Source organism: Sinocyclocheilus grahami, unplaced genomic scaffold, assembly GCF_001515645.1.
Source record: "Sinocyclocheilus grahami isolate Dianchi unplaced genomic scaffold, SAMN03320097.WGS_v1.1 scaffold77.1, whole genome shotgun sequence".
NCBI lineage: Eukaryota > Metazoa > Chordata > Actinopteri > Cypriniformes > Cyprinidae > Sinocyclocheilus > Sinocyclocheilus grahami.
In genome coordinates, this window is record NW_015505256.1 from 560,182 (window position 1) to 580,503 (window position 20,322).

General features: G+C 37.1%; 2 protein-coding genes across 2 annotated transcripts; both read right to left on the reverse strand.

The window, feature by feature from the left end:
- Positions 1-379: 379 nt before the first annotated feature.
- adh5 (alcohol dehydrogenase 5) lies at positions 380-4,101 on the reverse strand. The gene is made up of 9 exons (XM_016273280.1): positions 4,016-4,101; positions 3,374-3,475; positions 2,910-3,051; positions 2,724-2,811; positions 1,897-2,116; positions 1,555-1,815; positions 1,173-1,308; positions 695-833; positions 380-577 (listed from the first exon to the last, which is right to left on the reverse strand). The coding sequence occupies exons 1-9, from the start codon at positions 4,031-4,033 to the stop codon at positions 553-555; spliced, it is 1,131 nt and encodes a 376-aa protein (XP_016128766.1). The 5' UTR covers positions 4,034-4,101; the 3' UTR covers positions 380-552.
- Positions 4,102-4,989: 888 nt separating this feature from the next.
- gar1 (GAR1 homolog, ribonucleoprotein) lies at positions 4,990-8,371 on the reverse strand. Its single transcript, XM_016273281.1, has 7 exons — positions 8,244-8,371; positions 7,646-7,806; positions 7,369-7,523; positions 6,830-6,889; positions 6,087-6,198; positions 5,785-5,946; positions 4,990-5,466 (listed from the first exon to the last, which is right to left on the reverse strand). The coding sequence occupies exons 2-7, from the start codon at positions 7,794-7,796 to the stop codon at positions 5,456-5,458; spliced, it is 651 nt and encodes a 216-aa protein (XP_016128767.1). The 5' UTR covers positions 7,797-7,806; positions 8,244-8,371; the 3' UTR covers positions 4,990-5,455.
- Between the last annotated feature and the right edge of the window lie 11,951 nt (positions 8,372-20,322).

Consider the following 20,322-nt stretch of genomic DNA (forward strand, 5'->3'; position numbering starts at 1 on the left):
CAGCGGCCCCTAGAGGACACCGAGAGAAATGGACTCCCGCTGTAAAGGGATCTGAATCATGCATGTCACTTTATGATTCATGAATACTTCAAAACCTTTTAAGTGCTTTATTTACGCATATAGTATAATAAATGGATCATCTGTGTATTTTTACATTTTCTATCACAGTGTAGAATGTATCAGGGAAAATAATATTTAATTCAATTATAATTTTACCATTATGTGATCAACTGAATTGTTTGCAACACAGCTTTATATTAACCAAATCATTTACTTGGTCAATTTCTATGATTTGAAATGCACACATTCAAGTTTTATACATACAACAGAATATATCAAGCCATTAATATTTTGACTATTAAAAAAAAAGAGAGAGAGATTGGTAATCACATTTATTCAGTGTGTAACAAATGCTACACACCAATAACCATTATCAGAACAGCCTCTAACACAACAGCCAGCACAGTAACTACTGAGACAAGGGTGTTAATGATTAGTATGTTTGTTTCATGGCAGGACAAGGCAGTTAGGACTCATGTTTGAACTTGAGGCTTAAAGCTGCAGGACGGTTCGGATACTGTGGAAGACACACAAAAGAAAGTTTGCATTTAGACACCAATTTGTTCCCCCTATAGCATTAATATGACATTGCAGATAGCACCAGATAAAAACAGGCATGCTATAAGGTATGTACCTCTTCCCAGCATGCATCAGGTCAAAGGCCTCATTGATCTGGGCAAAGGGCAATGTGTGAGTAACAAACTCATCCACCATCAGCTTCTTATTCATGTAGTCATTCACTAGCTTAGGGACACTCTCCAAACTCTTCCAACCTGAAAGACAGAGAAAAGAATCCTTCTCTTATGAAGTGAACTGCCCGGCATATCATAATTGATATGCTATATGTAATTTGTAAATGGTAACATTCTATTATAAAAGTGTATTATTAATAATAATAATAATAAATAAAATAGAACAATAAGAAAAAACAACAAAATAATAATTATATATACTAAAATGTATATAGTATCAAATATAAAAATTATAAATTGAAAAACAAATCAATAAATACATAAAAAATACAAATAATAAAAGTGATATTATTATTATTATAAAAAACTAAAATACAAAAAATAATATAAAAGCAATGAAAAATAAAATAAAATCCCCACCACCAAAAGCTGTGCCTTTCCATGTGCGCCCTGTGACCAGCTGAAAGGGGCGGGTGGAGATTTCTTGCCCTGCTCCTGCCACACCAATGATGACACTGGTTCCCCAGCCTTTGTGACAAGCCTCAAGAGCAGCTCTCTGAATTCAAACATGACAACAATAAACATGGCAACAATAATGTTCATCCTGAACCTAAAGCTGTATAAAACCATAGGGCAATTATGCACTTCGCATTAATACAAATAGTGATGATTACCATGTTACCATGGAAGCAAATATTCTGAGGAACACTGCCGACTTCAATGAAGCAGTACACAGCTGGGTGGCTGTATTTGCCAGCTTTTGTTCATCCTTAACTAAATGGCTGATGTTTCTGCAGCTCACCATAATGCCAACATTGCCAATGCATTCGAAGGAGTAGTCAACTCCTCCATCTGTCAGCTCCACCAGCACTTCCTGGATGGGCTTGCTGTGGTCCTTGGGGTTCACAAACTCAGTGGCTCCAAACTTCTTGGCAATTTCAAACTTGTCTGGGTTGATGTCAATGCCAATGATCCTGGTGGCGCCAACTGACTTGCAGCCCATTATGACTGCAAGCCCCACTGCTCCCAAACCGAACACAGCACATGTAGAGCCGGCCTCAACCTGGCAGGGTGAATACAAATTCATAAGACATTTTGAGGCAGCAAAATGTAAAGAAATGCACATTAATCAATCAAAACAGACCTTAGCAGTATTGATAGCAGCACCATATCCAGTGGAGATGCCACAGCCCAGCAGACACACTTTGTCCAGGGGGGCATTTTCATCCACTTTGGCCAGAGAGATTTCAGCCACCACAGTGTATTCAGAGAAGGTGCTAGTACCCATGAAGTGGAAAAGCTGCTTTCCTTTACATGTGAACCTGGAGGTCTTATCAGGCATCAGACCCTGACCTTGGGTCACCCTAAAAAAAATGACATTACAACTAAGTATCTACAGACCAAACTATTTCAGTTAGCATGAACGATAAAAAGGCCTATGCTACCGTTCAAAAGTTTGGGGTTGGACTCTTCTGCTCACCAAGGCTGCATTTGTTTGATCAAAAATACAGTAAAAAAAAAAAATAATACAATTTAACATAACCTTTTTCTATTTTAATATATTATAAAATGTGATTTATTCCTGTGATGGCAAACATTTCCAGCAGTCACCACTCCAGTCTTCAGTGTCACATGATCCTTCAGAAATAATTTTAACATGCTGATTTGTTGGAAATGTTGGAAACAGTTGTGCTGCGTAATATTTTTGTGAAACCTTGATATTTTTTTAGGATTCTTTGATGAATAAAAAAAGTTCAAAAGAACAGCATTGCTTAAAATAACTTAAATAGTTAAAATTGAGCTAACTTAAATTGTTTTTTTTAAGACTTATGTTTTTTTGTAATTTTTTTTTTCTTCCAATGTGTCCTTGCTGAATAAATGAATATTTATTGAACTCTTACTGACCCCAACTTTTAAACAGTAGTGTATTTTCACGAAGGAAAATGATAATGAAATGATATTCATTATTACCTGATTTTCTGACACAGGTTGGTTTTAGGATTTTTACAAAACTTGCACTCTCCACATTGGGGTACATACAGCGGAATAACAGTATCGCCTTCACAAAAAGTAAAAGAACTTCAGGATTTCTGCATAACTCCAAAAACTGCTCACATTTTACACGTTAAAGAGGGTAAATAGTCCATTTTGACATGCCTGGTTCGATTTTGGTGACCCCTTCGCCAACACTCTCAACAGTGCCTGCCCCCTCGTGACCCAGGATGACAGGAAACAAGCCCTCAGGGTCACTTCCACTCAGAGTGTAGGCGTCAGTGTGACACACACCTGTTGCATGAATCTAAAACATACAACCACATAAGACTTCTCACGATTACAGACTTTGAACAGCTATGCATTTTTTTACATAAATGACTTGATTGCTTAATTATTTTAATAAAGAACACAAACACTCTTCTGCGTAATCATGCTCAAGACAAGACAGCAGGGTCAAAACTGAACATCGGTGCACCTGCCCGGTGTAAATCTGTCACAAAACATGGTGCTTTGAAAGGGTGCAGCTGCAAGACGGTTTGCTACAACTTTAGCCAAGGTACTTTGTGTCATCTACACTCTATGCACATATTTTGTCAAGAGGTGCAATGTTCAGATTAATGGTTTACCTTCACTCGAACTTCATGGGCCTTAGGTGGAGCTACTTCCACTTCCTCAATGGAAAGAGGCTTACCAGCCTCCCAGGCCACTGCTGCCTTGCATTTGATCACCTGAGGATGAATTGAGAAGATATCAGTTCATCATTTTAGAAGTAAAGTTTTGCTAACTCCTTTTCCCAATAAAATGAAGATTATGTAAAGTACTGCTCTGGATGATTTTATACAGATACAGTGCAGTTCGAGAAGCAGTTAGACGCACAAAACCATGTGATTTTTAATAGTTAATGTACAGTATAGGAAAACCGGCCCAATATACAGTGAATCTCTATTTACATGTTGTAATAAATCTATGTTTAATGCAAAAATAAAGAGATTAGACTAACATGTTTCTGATCTTTAATGCATACAGAAAACAGGTCAAAGCAGCACAATGGATCTTTGTATGCCTAGCTAGATCTGCGCTCACTCCTGTCACGCACATTCACAAGTGCTGCTATATATTTGAAAACGTTTTGAATTGAACGTCTCGACACGCAAGATTTTTCCACAAATACTGCAAAATTACGTACATTAAACGCGCCCAAATGCACACTGTAAATACTTTACGTAGTTCAAAGGGTGAGAGGAGAGCAAATTTCGCTGCAAACCTACTTTCCCAGTTGTGTCCATGCTTTTCTTCCACCACCACGAGGAAGGGAAGGAGGGGTGTGGCAAACTGAAGAACTCCCTTTTCAACCAATGAGAGACCACGATGTGGCTACGCTTGAGCAAAGTTCGTTGTTTTTCTCAGCGCAAGCAGCGCTTTTGCATTTTAATGGTCTGTTATTAAACGATTTATCTGATGAATTGTTAAATAATAAATAAAAATTGGCTGTCAAAGCATGATGCATGTACACTGTAAATATGTAATTAGTTATATGGATTACCATATACAAAAACATTATGCTAAAACATTTTTTTTTCTCCTAAAAAAAAAGTACGATTCGCCTTATTATTAAAGGGAGATTGCAAGAACGTCCTCTCACAAAATATAACTGGACAGTGGGCACAGTGGCTGGAAATGGAACTTTATGTCATGTAGCTTTTCATTGTCCCCAATCCACATGCATAACTATCAGCATAGTTTAAACTTGCAGTAGTTCAAATAGGTTGGTGTATTTGTATTATATAAAAATCACAAAATCAGTTAGGAACTGTGGAATATAGTTACCAAAATGCCATTCCGTAATATATGAAATGCTGTCACTTATTTTTACATTAGACTTGGAAATCCTATTTAGTAACATCTTTCAAAAAATAAAAATAAATATGCATAGCTGTAATCAGTGACATAGCATTGCTTTTCCAAGATTAGTCAAGACAATTTCCCAATGCTGTCTGGTTCCACACTGAAAATCTGGGAAAAACCCTGACTAAACATTTTGTCCAGCTGTTGATAACACTACACATTGCTTTTTATAAACAGTCTCTGACAGCTTTGCAGAATCAGGAATCTCCCCCATTCAAAGAGGCTGCAACAACCCAGTATCTACACTTGAGCAATAGCAGATTCGTTTGGAATTTGTGAACAAACATGTTGGTAAATCACAGTAGAATTAGTAAAAACAAGGTGACCAAGTTAAAAGTACAGTAAATATACCACCGATTTTATTTTGCAAGTCCATGGTGGCATCTGGAGTTCAAATGAAACAAATTGCTATTCTGTAAATGCAAATATCCATTATAATCCAACAATGAAAATATTTTTTACATTATTATCTGAGGATTTGGTTTGACCATTTTGTCACACTACATAACCTTGATGTTATTCAAGTCTATACTGGTCCAGCCATCAGTGGATGCTAACCAACCAGTCAAGGTTGGGGAGACACTCGCCCTCTTTGTACACCGGCATGTGGTAACTTAAAACATCAGCCCTATCAGTATACCAAAAAAAATACACATATGGAACAAAACCAAGTAAAAAGTTCAGCTGTACAAAAGAGGCATCAGTTAACAGTCTAAAGACTAGGCCCCGAATGCTGCTTCTGGCTTCTCACTGGAAGTCTCCCCAGCAGATGAAAGGACACATCCCATACTGAGAGCCCTTCATCATCTTCCCCCTGCAAAGCAAGTAGGAAAAATGTGATGTGTTTCTCCTACTACAATGAAGATGTTTTAAATTGAATGAAAAAAGCAGATCAGATATAATGTATTGTTCACATATAATACACTGCTATTCAATGTAGATGATTATGTAAATGATTCTATGCAAATGCAGCATTGGTGATCATTTAAAAAAAAAAAGAAAAAAGGGGATACCAACTTTTTAACATTACTGTATATTCAAAATGTATTTTTGTATATTCTTCCATTAAACTGAATTCAGTACTTTCATCCAATTTCATCATTATTTTCTGATGATCAATATAACGAATTACCTCTAAATCCACGTCCACCGCCTCCACCTCTGCCTCCTCTGAATCCTCCCCCACCTCCTCCTCCTCCACGTCCGCCAAATCCTCCACGTCCACCAAATCCTCCACGTCCACCAAATCCTCCACGTCCACCACCATTGCCACCACGGCCTCCACGGAAGCCACCTGCAAATACATCATTCACTTTAGGGTTTATACCTTCAAAGGTAAACCACAATGTTTAAGTTATATAGCGGTTAAAACCAGAGATAATGATCAAATGGAATCAATCAGCATATGTATGCCATTTTCTTGTGGGATCTTACCTCCTCTCCCACCTCTTCCTCCTCCTCTACCTCCACGGGGTGGCCCCTTCTCACCTGGAGGCCTAGGGAGGAATCTCTGGAGGGGCAGCAGCTTCATAGGGTCAATGTAGAACTGATGCAAGAGGAGAGAAAGAGAAAAATAAATTAAAAATATCTGCATAATACTGTAAGTCACATCCTAGTGTACTGATAAGAGTCAGAACAGCCAAAGGAAGCTGCAAAAAAATAGCTTGAAGGCTCTTAATCCCTTTGATTTTCCGAAGCAATATCTGCTACAAAATTATGAATAATTTTAAAAGAACACCCACTGATCATTGTCTAATATTGGAAATAACACTGATAACTGGTGGGGTGTTCTTTAAAATAATATAACTGCTTAAAAGATTATGCCTTCATTGTTTTTATATACAGTACTGAATCCATATTTGTCATGTTTTATATACTGTACCCACTTAAATTAATTAAACTCTGACACAGTTTGAGATTGAGATTCCCTGATCCTAAATCTAACACACACACAGACACACACACACACACACATAATTACTATAAATGTTGTTACAATATTAAAAGGGACAAGAAATAGTCACTTTACATAATACATTCCTACATATTTAATCCAAAAAAATTAAGTTAACAGACATGCTACACTTCAACTACCCACCTACTACTGAAAAAAAACAAAAAAAAACAAGGTTCAAACCAACACTACACATCTAGGAAACCAAAAAGACTGAACTTACCTTCTGTAACTTCTTGAAGGAGGATGCCTTCATATTTTCAGAAAGTTTGACTGAAAAATACTGAGGAATTGTTAAGGACTTACTTACATATTTAATGAAATTTAATTCATCAACCCTGCAAATTAACGATTTATTATTATTCATCTAAACATTTAAAAACATTTGCATTCATTTTGAAATATTAATAAGTTGTGTATACAATTTTGCACTTTTAAAAATCCTTAAAGATTTTACAGCAAAACGATGTGCACAACAACCTGAAAGTAGACATTAGAAATAGCTTGCTAAAGAGAAATAGCTTGCTAAAAATATGAACTATAATTCAGAGGGCATGTATTATTGTGTGTACAACAGTTGATGTTTTTTTCAGCAACGTTTTGATCATGCTGATAATTTAGAGGCCTTTGAAATTCGTCAAAAACAGGTTTAATAGTGTTAATTATACAAGAACCCTTAACTGGACGTCAGTATGAAGTTGTGTAGTCTTTGTAAGATCTGACAGCACAGTCAAGATCCCATGCAATAACATGTAAGGATACAAAATCACGAAGTTGCCCAAAGATTTCGTCCACTTTTCCAATTTGCTCCTTGTTTTCCAGGTATACAGGAGCGTTGAAGTAGGGGACTTTATTGTCGTCCGTCACACATTTACAGACAATATCATCCTCACAGGGGTGCATGAACTCTCCCACAGCTGAGACACGAAAAACATGAATACCAATTATAACCTGACATGCAGTCTTGCAGCGCAACCGCTATCTTTAGAACGTAAATTGAATAGAAAGAGAAGCATGAAAGAAAACAAAGGCACCTTACCGACAACATATTCCGGTGGGCCAAAGTCTTGATATCTGTTAAATCCACCTCTGCCACCTCGACCCCCTCCAAATCCGCCTCCACGACCACCACCTCTGTTAAAACCACCGCCACGACCCCCTCCTCGACCACCACCCCCACGGAATGACATGACAGAGAACCTGTAAAAACCACAGACTGTATAAAAACGGGTAAAGAAACCAATCTCTGGCTATTTAGAACAACATAAAGCTTAACGACGAGAAATCAAAATGAAGTTTGATCATCGTGAGCGAAATTAACCCTGAAAGAAAAGACTGCATCTCCAGGTTTAATGCAAATAGTTTTAGGATTAAAAAATAATAATAATAATAAACTTCCTTATAATAAACCATAATCGTAAACATTCAGGAAAGAAATAACAGCCCTGGTAGTGGAATACTGTCGAGTCGAGCATGGTTAACTAACGTTAAGGAGGTTAGCCTTTTAGCATAGCTAATACTCCCGAGTCCTGCGTGCGAAAAAATATAGGCAAATAATACCAATACCATGTTAAAGTATTCTACTCAAACATATGTTACTGTGAAACTCGAACTAAAAAGCGAAAAGCACAATTTACCTTTAAATATGGTTAGCTGGACTATCAATGAGCACGCTGTTGACTCTGGAAACACATGTGCCCGCACTGCCTGCCGTAAATGAACACCGGCACACAGACTGTCGTAAACACGGAAGTCAATACCATGTTTGGGCGATAGAGGCATAGCAGGATGGGCCAGTTGTTCAAAAAGTTTAATCTGGATCAGAATGATCTGGATTTGGAAACCCCACGTTTTGCTATCCAGGATCAGGTCACCCATCTTACTTTTGTGCCGGTTTTTCAAAGCAAAATTGGATTGGATAACCCTGATCCAGATAGGCTACACACTTTTTCAGATTTCCAAATCTAGAGTGCTCTGCGGAGCCCCTAAAGGGACATGGTGATTGGGGGGGGGACAAAATGCCAATGTTTTGCATTGCATTTACACAAATAACTACTGTAACTACTATGTAGTTTACAATCAGTGATTTACAATCATTACAATCAGAAAACAACAACTTTAAATTAAATATACTTTAGTTTGACATTGGCAGCTGTTTGGGGATTTGTAGATATATTACATGTTACAATTGTTGTACTTTTTGGGTCAGTTTTGAAGTTTTATTACATTTTTGTTCCTGAAACCCACCCTTCTGATGGGTTCATTCAGAATAATCCAGTTTTTTTTTTTTTTTTATCAAGGATATATTACATGTTACAATTGTTGTACTTTTTGGGTCAGTTTTGAAGTTTTATTACATTTTTGTTCCTGAAACCCACCCTTCTGATGGGTTCAATCAGAATAATCCAGTTTTTTTTTAAGTTTTTTTTTTTTTATCAAAAGTAGGCTATCCCAATCTTACTAAAATGTTTTGAACAACACAAACTGAGGATTTAATCCAGATCAAAACCAAGATTGGATTTTGTGATCTAACCCAAATTCAGAATCCTTTTTTTCTTTTGAACTACCCTTTTTCAAGATTTGATCCAATCCGATGGCCAAAATCCGATCAGATTACTTTTGGACAACTGGCCCCCAATTGTCGTAGAGAGAATATATTAAAATAAATAGAGAATGTATATTAAAATAAATATTTTAAAGCTATTATACCTTTTTTAAATAGACTGTAGAATTCTTGAGACAATAATGAAGCATTTTGCAGTGTTTAAGGCTGTTGTCGGCCACATCCACGTCATAACACCCCGATTTATTCAGAGCACCACACTTGAAATCTTCTGCCCCTCTTTCCCCAGTACTCCCCTCACACACACCCAGGGGACGGGGCTTGTCCCAACTCACACAGAACATTTAATAACATCAGAATAAAGTAAGTGCAACACTAACATTAGCACATTCCTTTAACAACAGTAACCTTTTGAACATGCAACAATATATTTGAATCATTTAGCTTAATGTATGTTAAATTAAATATTTTTTAGTTGAGGATTTAGTTCATTTTTGTTACTCATTCTTACTAATTTCACATAATATGTTTCATTTTACAAGATATTTTCCCTTAAAAAGAAAACACACATACACACACAAACACACAAATCATTGCCATATGTAAATAAAATTTTTTTTTTTTTTTGAAAATGACTTCACAGATTTTGAAGAAAGTCTAGAGTCAAAATGACCTGGTCACCCATGTAAGAAATATGAATGCATGCACTGAGGAGACAGCAGAGGTCACTCTTGACACATGATCAGCTGAGCGGCATAGATTACAGTACCTCTGGAGGGGCTGTAATGATAGTGAGGGACCAGAACATTTGGATTCTGATCAGAGAACTGCTGGCTCTCCTGGGTCTACACAGAAGAAGGTGATATCTGTAAATAGAAGTCAGTTTCCCCCGAATCTCTCAACCTCTTTTTTTTTTTTTTCTTGAATGCCACAGGCAACTGTCAGCATCCAGCATGGGAACTTGAGTAGTGTACCGAAGAAGAGGGAGAGAGCGCTAGACAGCCAGAGAGAGAGTACCCTACATCAAGAGGAGTGCCGTACTTTATGTGGAGCTTATTATAACCTTGTGTTGTATATCTTGTACCACAAATACCTTTACACTTTCCCTTAAACCTTTTAGAGAATAAATCCTGCCTTTATACCTGCACGTCCTCGAACTCAACAGTGACTGGAATTTTGACTTTATCTCTTCTAGGCTGACTGAGAGACACTACAGCATCTGAATGTCATTATTTGATGTTGGGCTAGCACACACATGCTCAGAAGCTGCTGCTTTTCATAGAGGAGATGGAAGACATACACAAACAATTAATGGATGATGCAGTTTCAAAACAGAACTGAAAAACAATTCTTTGTACACTTAATATTCAACATATACATCTATGCACTTGATGAGACCTTCATACTGTGTATGAAATGTTGAATAATATTGAAAATATTTCATTTTAGAAGAGCCAAAAATTAGATTCATCAAGGACAAAAGCATTCAAAAGTAAGGTGTCTTTAAAATGCTTGCCAATTTAAATTCTTCATTCTTACTCTTGCCAGAATCACAAATTCTTTACCTTGGAAGATTGTAAATTACCACAATGTGTGGCAAATTCCTTTTCCACCTTTCAGGACATATGAACCATGTGATTTAATTGCTCAAATGTGGAGTGGTTCGTATCCTCTCGTATCGATTTCATGGTTGGTAATCCGTGATTGCCACAATGGTCAGTCAGATTACGGGGAAAGAAGGCAATGTGGCCTTTTAGACTGTAATGGGGAGAAAGTCTGTTAATTGCCCCTGACTGCTGAAAGTAAATTAATTATTGATCGCTTACACCACTCTTTTTTTTCCTTTTTTTTGTACTTACATAGCTTTACAAATCCTTTTATCTCCCCTAAGTGTAAGTACATTTCCGCTCTGGCATAATTATACACGGAGGGAAGCCCATGGACCACTGAGCACCTCATTAGATCCAAAAAGTTGTTTATTCTGGATTTGTTTGGGATGCCTATACCAAAAGATGTCGCTCACACATTTTGTACATTTTCGTAATGGGTCTCATTTGGTAACTCATTTTTGAGTTTAAATTAATTTTATTAATATATTATATATATATATATATATATATATATACTGTATATATTATATACAATTTGATATATATTTTCAATGACATATAGACTAAGTTATTAAAGGTTTCTATTTCAAATAATATTTCTAGTCATCAACAAATCCTGATTTTTTTTTTTAAATAAACAAATAAAATAAAAATAAAAAATCACAGTTTCCACAAAAATATTAAGCAACACAATTGTTTTCAACACTAATCATATAACCAGCACCAAATCATCATACAGGTATTAGAATGATTTCATGTGACAATGAAGTCTGGAGTGTGGCTGCTAAAAATTCATAAATTACATTTTTAAAAAGAAAATTTGTTCAAGATCCTTTTTACTGCACAGTACGCAACTTGGCCAACTATAAATGAAACACAATGTCATTGACTACTTTTTTCCCCTCCCTTGGTCTTCGGTGCACAATTAGGCCTCCTACCATCATTACCTGTGGATATACGTGTGGAGACAAAAGAAGACAGAAGAATGTAACTGAATGAAATTACTTATGTGGGTGAGGGCTTGCATCCAATCTGTGTTCAGGATGACACTGAATGCAAAGCACAGATCCAAGCCAACCCAAGACTGCATCATTATTCTGGCCATTGATTTTCCACTGGGCCTCCAAAGGGCCTTGTACTCTTTGAAATGAAGTATAAACAAAGTACCAGCATGATATAACAGCATTTTTATTCTGCTTCAGGAGGCAGCAAGCCCAATGGATTAGAGGTTTCACTCAAAGAAATGCAAGAGGTGTACATGTGTGTGTCCATTTCAAATGGCACACTGTTCTCTCAGCCCGTGTGAATGACACTCGTTCTCTGATCAGGTTGAGTCAGTGCATTCTGAGTGGGAGAGGAGAACTGAGCGTTCAGGGACATCTGAAGACAGGTCATCTGATGCTTAGAGCCAGGCTGTGATGCATTCTGAGTTGGCATTTCACCTCTCGAGATGAGAGACGATAAGAGCTGGCATTATGTCTGGTTTCCTTTAATGCTTTGACAGGCTGGGTCCGATTTAACCAAACTGTGAGTGAAGTGTTAAGACCAAGGGTGGGAAGAACAGCAGTGATAAAGGTCATATCTGTTACGATTCCAGAGTTATTTGTTGGTTTTGTGTCGGCAGCTGAGTTTATTATAGTTTATAGTTTAAAAAGGCAGAAAAAAGGAAACAAAAAGTCTGATTTTTGACTGTTTCTACATATTCGATGCCTATATCCAATCCATTGTCAAGAATTTCAATGAGTCTGTAACCATATTCACGTTTTCTCAGGTGGCAGATGGACTCTTTGATTACATTAAGAGAATATCACCATAATGGTACAGCTACAAATGGGAAACTAAAAAAGGCCATGCCACCAGGTCAGATAATTGTTAGCTACAAGCAGACAAATCTCTTTTTTGTACTTTGATGTTAGTAAATCAAATACTTTAATGTATTGTAATTGGTTCCCTTTGATATCAGACAGATTTACACATTCCATCTCACTTTGCCTCCACACTTTTGCTCCATTCCATTCAGCGCAGCAACGATGACCAAGATTATACCCTGAAAGCACCTATACATACAAATAGCAGTGTCATTAGAGCCGAGAGGTTTTCCATGCTCTCCCTGCCCCTACTGTTCATCCACACAATCCTTTCAACAAAATCAGAGAAGATAATGTGTATTATTAGGTTTCCCATTCTCTTTAATAAGTGATGGAAGAGTGCATTTTCTTTCCAGGTGTCAGACTGGTCTGGAGGGCGTTCTCAGGTGCCATCACTGGATAAATTGGACCGAGGGACTTTTGAATTCTTACATGGCTCACGGTAGGGTAAATAAATTGTTAATCCATAAATGATCATTCTACAGTTTACTCACTCTCATGTTATTCCAAACTTGTATAACTTTCTTTCTTCTGTGGAAAACACAAAAGGTGAACTTACTGGGGATGCAATCTCCAAAAAGGACACAAATAACCTTAAAAGTAAGTGATTCATATGACCCGTGTAGCATATTTAAAGTCTTCTGAAGTTATACGATAGATGTGTGTGATGAAACAGACTGAAATTTTACTTGTTGACTGAATCTTCAATTCGTGAAAAGAACAATTTGTTAAAAATGACTTGTTATACTTCTCAGAAGAACACACTAATAGTGGCTTGGGTGCACTTAAGGATTTTTTGTCAATAATTATTTATTGTTCTGTTTCTCAAACAAAGCTGTTCTAGAGTTTGTTTTATTTTTATTAAATTTGACATTTTTATTCATTTTGGAGATCAAAAGCCTCTTTATTCACATGCTTCATACCTTCATCATAGAGTGGCAATTAACTTTTTGTGCTCTATAGAAGAAATAAAGTAATACGGGTTTGACATAAGGCTAGTAAATAATAACATAATTTCAGTGTTGGTTGGACTATCCCATTATGAATTGTAAAGGTTCAATAATATATATATAATATATATATATATATATATATATATATGTGTGTGTGTGTGTGTGTGTGAACCATGATGTTGAGAGCCACTGAGGTCATACAGTAGTATAGCTCTACCAGTTAAGGCCTCGAGCAAGGCACTTTACTTGTAATTAGTGTAGTGTAAGCCGCTTGAGAAAGAATGTCAAGGACCTGTGTGCCATGATTAGATATATGTTTGCACTGAGAAGATTGCTAACATTTAGAAAGAGAGTTAAGCATGAGGTTTGTTTCTTTAATCTCATCTGATAGCAGAGAAACACACACATACTTCAGGAGGCCCTCCTTCCCACAGAGGTTAATTCTAACTTTGCTTCAAGACACCTGCATGTAATTTTTGAGTGAACCCTAAGACCTTGATTTACTTATTCAGGTTTTGATTGAAGTTGGAAATAATGTCAGTCATGACAAAATTTAGTCATACGTATTATACAGCATGTATGGCATGTACCCATGCCCAATAAACATGTCTCTCTTTTTTAAATATTTATTTCTTGAATCATACTTCTTTAAATTGTGTATTGCAGCTGCTCCTCCCAAGCCATTTTGGGGGAAAATACCCCTCCCCCCCACATATCCTCCTCACTTTTCCATTATATGTCACATCAATATTTCAATAGCCACGGTGTTTGTGCCCGATATGGTTCCATTTATATTTAATATCTGCTTTATCCAAAATATTCTGCCGACCATAGCAGTGCTGATTCATGCAGTGCCAAGAGCAGAGCCCAGCAGACACAGCAAGACTTGATATGTCCTTATACCTGCTGAAGGGGTGTTGTTTCTTTACCATTGAGGGGTTTCTAGTTGTCAACAAAGAATCCAAGCTGAGTATTCCAAAGTCATGACACATTAAACAATTGCTAACATTCTTACAAGACAAAGCCTTCATTCAGCATGACAGATCAGTGACAGATGCAGGGATAAAATTAAGCATTATTTTTTACTGCTTACTGTGGTAATGCAGTTTAATTTATTTTATATTTAGGTATTTTTTATTAAATAATGTTTTAATGAATTTTATTAAAAGTTATAATTAATTAATTTCACATTTTTGTTAAATTATGCAATCTATTGAAACTTATATTAACTTTCCATGCTACTCACATTAGAATTAATTGGATAACAGTGGATAGTAGTATCCAAATATAAGTAAATGGCATGCAATGATATTACAATTTGCATGTAATATGTCACTGCTACCCTCCTGCCAACACCACCCCATTATTATAGGAATAGTTTACTCAAATGTATTTCACTGCTGTTATTATGAATACTAAGGATACATTTGGAGTAGAGTTTCTGAGATCTGCAGCAAAGGGCAAGGATTTTCAGAGACTACAAAACTAAATTTCAGTTTGTTCCTCACACAAAGCTCAAAAAAGATCGGCATATACTGTAAAGTACACGTCATATGGAACTTTATGGTTCTTTTAAAGTGTTTTTCTGTTCTTTTTGGAGCTTGACAGCTGTAGTCACTGAACTGCTTAAAAAGTACCTGAAAAGTGTTTCACAGGAAAAATAACAGCATATAGGTTTGGATCAACACAGAGGTGAGTAAGTAATGACATAATCTTTACTTTTGTCTGCAGCATGCACAATGCTCTCTCACACATGGACTGGATTGCACAGCATGCTTCACAGATGACAGATCAAGATTCTGAAAAACAAAAGAATCACCCCAGACCAGACCTTCAAATCAATTGAGATGAATGGGAATGTAAGTGGATCGCTTTCTGCAGGTATGACAGACCTCCTATTGCTGGCCTGTGTAAATTTGTCTAAGAGAAAGAAGGTGGGGGGGAACAGAGAGGGAGAAGATGGGAGTCATTTAAGCACTGACACTTCCACCCACACTGATACTGCAGCAGCTCCTCATCTGCAGTTCTATGCTAAACTCCATCATCTGTCCTTCCTCTCTCTCCATCTCTGAATCCTACCCGTTGTGTCCACAGTTTTTATTGCAGTACTTCTGATATCTCGAACTCTGCCTCTACTTCATGTTTGTTTTGAAAAGTGGACAAGAATTCATCCTTTGAGATGGACGTTTGCGTTACTTGGGCATTCTTTTTGTCTTTTGAAATCATATAAAGAAGAATAAAACCAACACAGTACAAACACATGACTTTATCAGATACAGTTTTCAGAGAAAAGAGATACAGATGGGCCTTGCATAGAAAACAGCGTTCCTTGCATACAGTCAAATATTCCTAGTATCAATGCTAATCACTTTTATATGTGTACACAATATTCTATATTCCATAGTTGTTTTATGGACAATTGTACTAGTTTGAAGAGACAGTTGGCTTTTTGATCAAATCACTGTCATTTTTAACTCTAGAATACACTGATGCATTAGCTATACCACACAGAAAAAAATTTTGTTTTAAGCATATTTATATTTGGCATCTATGGTTCCATGAAGAACCTTTAGCATGCATGGAAACTTTCCTTTCCACAAAAGTGGAAATATATTACAATACTATATATTATATAATGGGAAATGTTTCTTTAGTTTTAAAATGTTCTTCACACGACAAACCAATCACCAATGGATCCTCTGCAGTGAATGGGTGACATCAGAATGAGTGTTCAAACAGCATCACAGTACATCACAGTAATCCACTACTCCAATCCATCAAGTAATGTTTTGTGACGTGAAAAGCTGTGTTTTAGTAAGAAACAAATCCATCATTAAGGCGTTTTAACTTTAAACCATCACTTTCAGTTCATAATCCATAATAATGCTTCCTCCAGTGAAAAAGTCCATATCCTGTTGCCCTCGCAAATCAAAAACCACCAACTTATTTGTTTAGAACTGTTTTCGACCGTTTTTGCTTGTAAACAGTGCTCTATCTGTGCATTTTTCTCTCCTGAGATGACTTTTTCACTGTTGATTATTAGTAACTCAAACCAATTGATCTAAACCTCTCTACTTAACTGTTGGTTGCACACATCTGCCATGTTTTTTATTTGTGTTTGTAGTTCTGAACCGAATACTTCGCTGAAGCACAATGGATTGTGGGCAATATTAGCCATTAGAGTGTGCACACATCCACATTTCAAAAATCAACCTGAAATAGTAAACCATCAGGGGACTTTTAGCATAATCTTTTCAACATACTATGCTTTGGGATTCTAATCTCACATATTTAGAGATCATTATTTTGTGTATTTGGTGTAACAGAATATGTTGACATGCTTTAACGTTCAAAAAACACATTATTTTTCAAATACTGTACATTATTGTAGGTTCTCTATGCCCCGTCTCTCTCAAACACGTCGTTTTCAACAAAGCTCCCTCCTTTGACAAGCGCAGTCTGCTCTGATTGGCCAGCTGACCCAGTGCATTGTGATTGGCCGAACACCACAAGCACGCGTCGGAAATGTAACGCCCCTGACCATGATTGCGAGCTTCAGCTTTCAAAGTAAATATCAAGACAGTTAATAATGTTGTTAGTTTTACCATCAGTTCAAGCCCGAAAGGGCAACAGAGTCGCGTGACAGACACAGTGATGATGCAGTACACAAGCCGCGGTTAAGACAGCTGACGTGCTGATTTCTGACAGGCAGTTCACTCTCCTGTGATGTGACCCTGTTCCCCTCACACACACACACACACACACACAACGCTTTACTCAGCGCTGCGCAAAACTCCGCATTTGAAGTTTTGAACAGTCAATAGCAAATACTTAAACTGATAACAAAACATACTTACAGTCGCTGATTCAGAAGCGCCAGATTGTCATAGCAAAGTCGGAATTTAGCTATTTTTTTTTTTAGAAATAGCCTTTAGTTTGTGCACAGCCAGCCTTGTACTCTTCTAGGTTCAAAAAGGGTAATAAATAGCACAGACACGCCTAAACACGCCCTCCACGGGCCGGTGCGGGTTAACAGGTTAAGATGGAAGTATGAACTTGCATGCTTGTCATGTCTTCTTCTCATTCTCACACCAGCGTACTCTTTTTTTTTTTAACATAGCGCCATCTACTGGTTGTCTATATATGTATGTATATCCTGACAACCAGTTTTGTTAACCTTTTCAGTGGTGAGTTTAAAATATTCTAGCGGTCGCCCCAGAGTGAGTTTTTTTTAAGGGGACCGTTATTTTAGAACGTTTCCCCTTACTGTTTCCATAGCGACGCGTCGTGACACACCGCGGCCACAATAACACTGTATGGCAGATGGATCGCTTTTATTTCGTTTTTCCTTTTTTATTTGTCATGAACAATCTGATAAATATGTGTAAATGAGTGTGTTTCGTCGTTTATAAACCTTTCTAAATGATCTTGATCGTGATCTGTAATGTGAGAAGGGCGCCGCCATGTTTGTTCGTGCTGCAGTTCTGAGTCCTGTCAGTCAGATTTACAGCATGTGAATTCATCAATTTATCCAGAAATACAAGTAATAAGTGGCCGGTGAACTGGGTGAAGAATAGAGTGAACTTTATAGTTACTTACATTATGTGTATCTGATATGAATAAAACACATAGGCAAATAACATTTGAATGGATTGTTATTGTTGCTTCCATAGACATATGTGTGTATTTCACAAACTATGAATGTATTGTTTTACTAGTACTTATGTGTATTTAAATGTCTGAAACCCAGAACCGGACAGTAACTAAGTACATTTACTTGAGTATTGTACTTATGTACACTTTTTGAGTATCTGTACTTTACTTGAGTATTATTTTTTCTGGGAACTTATGACTTTAACTTCACTACATTTGAAAGACAAATATTGCACTACATTTCTATCAGGGTCTTCGAAGTAGAAAGTCGTTACTATGTAGCAGCTTTGAAAGTCAGTGGGTGATTTTTTTCTTTATAACGTGACTTTCTTTCTTTTTCAGACAGTTTATCAGTAATCACTCTTGGGGCTACATGAAGTGATTTCTCAGCATTTTTTGAACACTGAGTTGCAAATGTGATATTTATTTACAGCAATTAAATAATAAGAAGTTAATATTGTGGTATATATTACACACAATATTGTCTGATTTTGCTAAATTGTGTAAGTGAAAATATTACCTATAAAGCAACAGATGTGCGTCTCCTAATAAAACACAATAGGTGTTGGACTTGAAGCAGCACTGCACAGACCGTTCTGTGTGTGACATCAAAGTACAGTGAGAGTGATTAGACAGCATTTAAATTTTTTTTTTTTGATGTCAAAGAAAAATGTGCTGTTTTGCTTTTTTGTTAAAGCAGTGTTGCTGTTGTAAAGTTGTACAGCTACAGTTGTGTTGCTGGATTTTAAGGCTCAGCGCCAGCTAAAGCGCAGTTTGAATGTGGTAGTTATGCGACGACACCAAACGTTCTAAATCCCATATGTGGGACCGTACTGCTCAAAGGGTTAATTTTGGTATTTCCTCATTCAAATATATACTGGAGCTTATGTGCCTGTTTCCTATAGAAAATAGCTGCTCAGGCTGTTTCAAAGATGTCTGCTGAGTGTTATGAATATTGTATGTATACATGGAACATACATGTATAAACAGCTCCTCAAACACACACATTCACAGTGCATTTTGACATCTCCCCATCCATTCACCCTGCCTCATATTTCTCCTCTGTGCAATCCCTTAGCATAATTCATCTGTTTTATCGCCACGCAAGGGGCTCTCGTCAACCCCGGCTAATTTTAGCCAGGGACAAGACAAGAGGAGGCTTTGTGATAAAGTGAAAAGCTGCAAAGTGTCTTTTTCTCCTCAGACTTCAAGTACATGTGGATAGGCCTATGTGTGTGTAGTATGTTTCTGGCTAAGCACTGTTTTCCTCTCAATATTCTATCACTTCAGTGCTTTTACGCGGCTCACTTTTATCTCTGCTTCACTTTTTCTTTCATTATTTTCCCCTTTTTTACCTCAAGTTCTCTTTAAATTTCAATTTCCCCTTTGGTTTCCAAGAATATTTCAGTTCATCGATGCTCATTCGAGCTAGCATACTGGTTTACTGTGACAGGCATGTCAGTGCATAACAGTAGGGGTCCTTGTTTCTTTGTCTTGCCAATTATGCCCTGCCTAGCTGCCTTCCTTTCTACTGCAGATAGCGGTAGCTTCATATTGTATGGTATGTTTTATTAATTGGAACGTCTGCAAAATATTGACCCCGGTATTTGTCCAACCTAATCGTGTTTACTGTGCTTCCCAGCGGCATGTAAATAATCCCAAATCAGCTTTAATGAGTTAGAAGAGAGTTTGAACTGCCTGCGAGCATGAAGTGTGGATGATTCGAGCTTTTGGAAAGGGGAGCGGTTTGGTTTCTATCGTGTTAGAGCCAGTGCTATATAGCGCATGTTTGTAAAAGAAAGGGCAGTGGCTGAGAGAGATGAAAGGGTTGAAATGAACACGAGACTGCCATTTCGCGTGTACATGTGTTCATGTGGGGGTGTGCTGGGACAGTGCGGATAAAAGTGTTTGATAACAAACTCATTTGATCTATGATGTGATCATTAGCATTCATGTTATAATTGATTTGGTCAGCAGGAAGAGGGAGAGAAAGAAAGGCAGAAATACAGAATCTGGATGTGTGGGTGTATAGATGTAATTTGTGTGCATATCTGTTCATATATGCTAAT